The 3226-nt window shown below is 55.2% G+C and overlaps 1 protein-coding gene across 1 annotated transcript in view; it reads right to left on the bottom strand.

Moving 5' to 3' along the window:
• Positions 1-817: 817 nt before the first annotated feature.
• The window catches only part of BSG (basigin (Ok blood group)), a gene marked incomplete at both ends in the record, with an annotated part of 2890 nt that continues 481 nt past the window's right edge, over positions 818-3226 (bottom strand). Inside the window, 3 exons of the mRNA XM_009867700.1 lie at positions 818-1091; positions 1284-1414; positions 1912-2000. Coding sequence (XP_009866002.1) covers positions 818-1091; positions 1284-1414; positions 1912-2000 — 494 coding nt within the window. The remainder of the gene's footprint in view (positions 1092-1283; positions 1415-1911; positions 2001-3226) is intronic.

Genomic DNA, 3226 nt, shown 5'->3' with positions numbered 1-3226 from the left:
CATAGTTTATTTGGCTGGAAAGTGCAGCTTCAACATCTTTAAGACAACATCTGCCTTCCAGCCAAGTGTCAGAGAACAAAACATCTCCTGGTAAAACCGCCCTGAGCAGAATCCCCCGGGGGCTGTAGCCAGGCGAGGGACACTCAGTCTGAGCCTGGCTGAGCAGGGGGCCGGGGCAGGAAGGATACCCAGCGTTTGCACCTCATTGTTACTGGGATCAGATAAGGGAGGGGTGGCCGGGCTAACACAATGCAGATTCCTGCCGATAAGGAAGGGGAGGAGACTTCCAGAACAGATTAAAGATAGCACTAGGCTTTGAGGAAATCTCCCAGAGTTAGGACCCAAAACAGACCCACGAACTAAACCTGAGTTAAGCTAAGCCTGATCCTATGGAGCCACTGACACAGGCCCCCAGCACCAGAAAAAGCACCAGAAAAGCCCTATTGCCAATTCAGAAATCGGCTTCTCTCAGCTGCCAAAGAAAACCCAGTCCTGGAGACACTCACGTGAAGCACTTGAGCAAAGTGCAGAGAACTGGTGAGGCAAAAGGTCGGCCTGACCCGCACTGAACCTTCTCTCTCTCCAGACCCAAAGCACAGCTTGCTGAGGGACTGTCACAGCACACTTACTTGCAACTTCGTGGCTAAAGCAGCCCGGTAAAGACTACCGTGGTTTTACAAGAAGTGCCCTCAGAAGCAGCCCTCAGATTAAGGCCCATCTGACAAAGGGAACTCCAAGTTCTCTGCGAGAACATTCGCTCTGCACCCTTCAAGTTACTTGGTCTCCCCAGCAAGCCTGAACCCCAGGCACCTCTTACCATCCAGAACCTCATCTGGCTTCCTCCTCTTCTCATAGATGAAGATGATGGTGACAAGAACGAGGACTTCTGCCACAATGCCCAGGAAGGGCCAGAGTGCTGCCAGGCGGCTGCGCACACGCAGGTTCACCACCGCACCGCCAGAGCCAATCGCGTTGGTGCCGTTGCAGTGGTAGTCACCCATATCCTCCTCGATATTCAGCTTAAGAATGCGGAGCTCTGTCTTGTTGCCACTGGACTTCACGATGTATCGACCAGAGCCATTGATGATGGGCTGGAGGGAGGGAGACAGACAGACAGACAGCTCTCAGGGCAGTGGCTCACTTAGCACGCGCAGTCCCACCGCCACAGAAATCCTCCTTGCACGGAGGAGGCTACTTGGAATCGGCTAACTCTGATGGGACGAGGCCCTCTGCCTTTTTGCTGGGGTGAGGTTGGCAGAAGGGCAGAAAGAGCAAACCACAGCGCTCACCTCTCGGTTTTTGTACCAGGCCCAAGTGACAACGGGGGGGAAAGAGGGATTCTTGCAGGTCAGCACGCCTGTGTCCCCCTCATTCCCATGCTCAGACTTCTTGTACGCCACCACCTGGGGTAGAACTATGGCAAGAGAAACAGAAGATCAGGCACCTCGTTAGAGAGAACACACAGAAGATTTGGACTCCGGCAGTCCACCCAGCCAGAATCAAAGTTACCCACAAGAAACAGCCAGTGGATCTGTTCCTCTCCCTCGCCAATCGTCTGGCATTTTCAGAGAGGAAAGGATGTCAAGCTGCTTCGAGAAGGGCCCAGACAGATTTGTGCACCAGGTACTGGCCCTCTCCCGTTACTCTTGTGGGAACGTGCCCAGAGCAGAATCTGACACAACAGCACCAAAGCAGAGCTGACCCTACGGACCCTTCAGCTGCCTGATAAAACGGAGCTGCCTCACCGAGCAAGTCTGGCAGCAGTCGTGTAGAGTCCTGCAGCCTTATTATTACTACTAAGGGCCAGAAGCAGCTTTTCAAGAAGCTGAGAAGAAACCGAAGCAGCAGGTTCAGGAGGTCACAGCTCCCCCACACCCCTCCTCAGACCCAGAAACAAACATAGGAAGTTACCTTCAACATGCACTTCGCCTTTTATCTCTGGGATTGTTTTGTACACACACTCGTAGATGCCAGAGTGCTCTTCCTTCTTCCCCTCGATCCTACCCAAACAGAGGATTTCAGAGAGGCATTCAGCACAGCCAACTGACCCACAAACTCCAGTCCCATGCAAACAGACACCTGTGAGCATCAGCAACCTCCGCCACGGGCAATTTCTCCCACGCCCATTTCTGTGCCACCCCAGGTACCTACAACAACCCAGCTCTGCACCCTTCTGTCCCCAAACACCAAGGGTGGCAGAGGACAACACTGCACCACCAGACGCTGTGCCACGCTTCGGAAGTGGCCAACTCCGGGCTCCTCCCCCTTCCATACAGACGCCAGGCTCATTAAAGAAATTATAATCACGCCCTACTGAGCAAAGCCAACAGAATCTGGAGCGCGGTGAGAGTCCTCCAGCGAGCACAAGCCAGCACAAGCCAGCACACGGCCACACACCTCAGGTACAGCACGAGCCCCGCGGCTCACCTCTAAAGGAACTGGCCGAGGAGCCTGGGACAACAGATTCGGAGGAAGGCTGCTCTTCCCACACAGGGAAGCCCACTGGCAAAGCAGCAGCAAAGAAACGCCCAGGCCGGGTTACCCTGGACTGATCCAAGTGCTGGGAGAACTTCCCCATTTTCCTTTGTGCAAAGCTGCCGCAATGAGATTTAGCGGATTACACCGCTCTGCAACAAACATCTCATTCTGCAGCTTAGCAGTACCCACTCGAGGGAAGGGGAAGGCAAAGTTTCAGTCCCGTGGCTGCCCCGGGACAACAGGCTGTTTGTTAGTTCTGCTGTGTACGGCGCTTCCCACTTCCAAAAATCACTCGGCTAAGGAATTGAGGTCACGCGAGGGAGGCTGGGTTATAAATACTTTAATCCTTGTTCAGCTCCCTGTTGCTATGGGGAGACAGGCACGTCGGCACTGCCATACAAAGGGACATGATGCCGCTACAGCTGCTGGGTCGGTGCCAGCCGGGCCTGAGTGTAATCAAAAAGGAAAGCTCACTGCACTCTCACAATACGGCTGGTACCCCCGCTCCCGCTCAGCTGCGCCCTGCAAACCTCTCCCAAGCACTGGCCATAACCCGCGGGCAGCCTCCCAGCTCGCCCTGAGCAGTTGGACTTTGGAAAGGTACATAAAACCCAAAGGCAGGGACAACACGCCCCGGAGCCTCTCGTCCCACCCACGGCCTCTGGGGAGCAGGGAGCTGCCCTCCCGTCCGCAGCAGGGTCCCCTCAGAGCTCCGCCATCAGCCCGAGCGCACCGATGTTGGCTGGCG

This window comes from Apaloderma vittatum, unplaced genomic scaffold, assembly GCF_000703405.1.
Source record: "Apaloderma vittatum isolate BGI_N311 unplaced genomic scaffold, ASM70340v1 scaffold29520, whole genome shotgun sequence".
NCBI lineage: Eukaryota > Metazoa > Chordata > Aves > Trogoniformes > Trogonidae > Apaloderma > Apaloderma vittatum.
The sequence above is the reverse complement of the archived record's forward strand: the minus strand, read 5'-3'. Positions and strand labels throughout refer to the sequence as shown.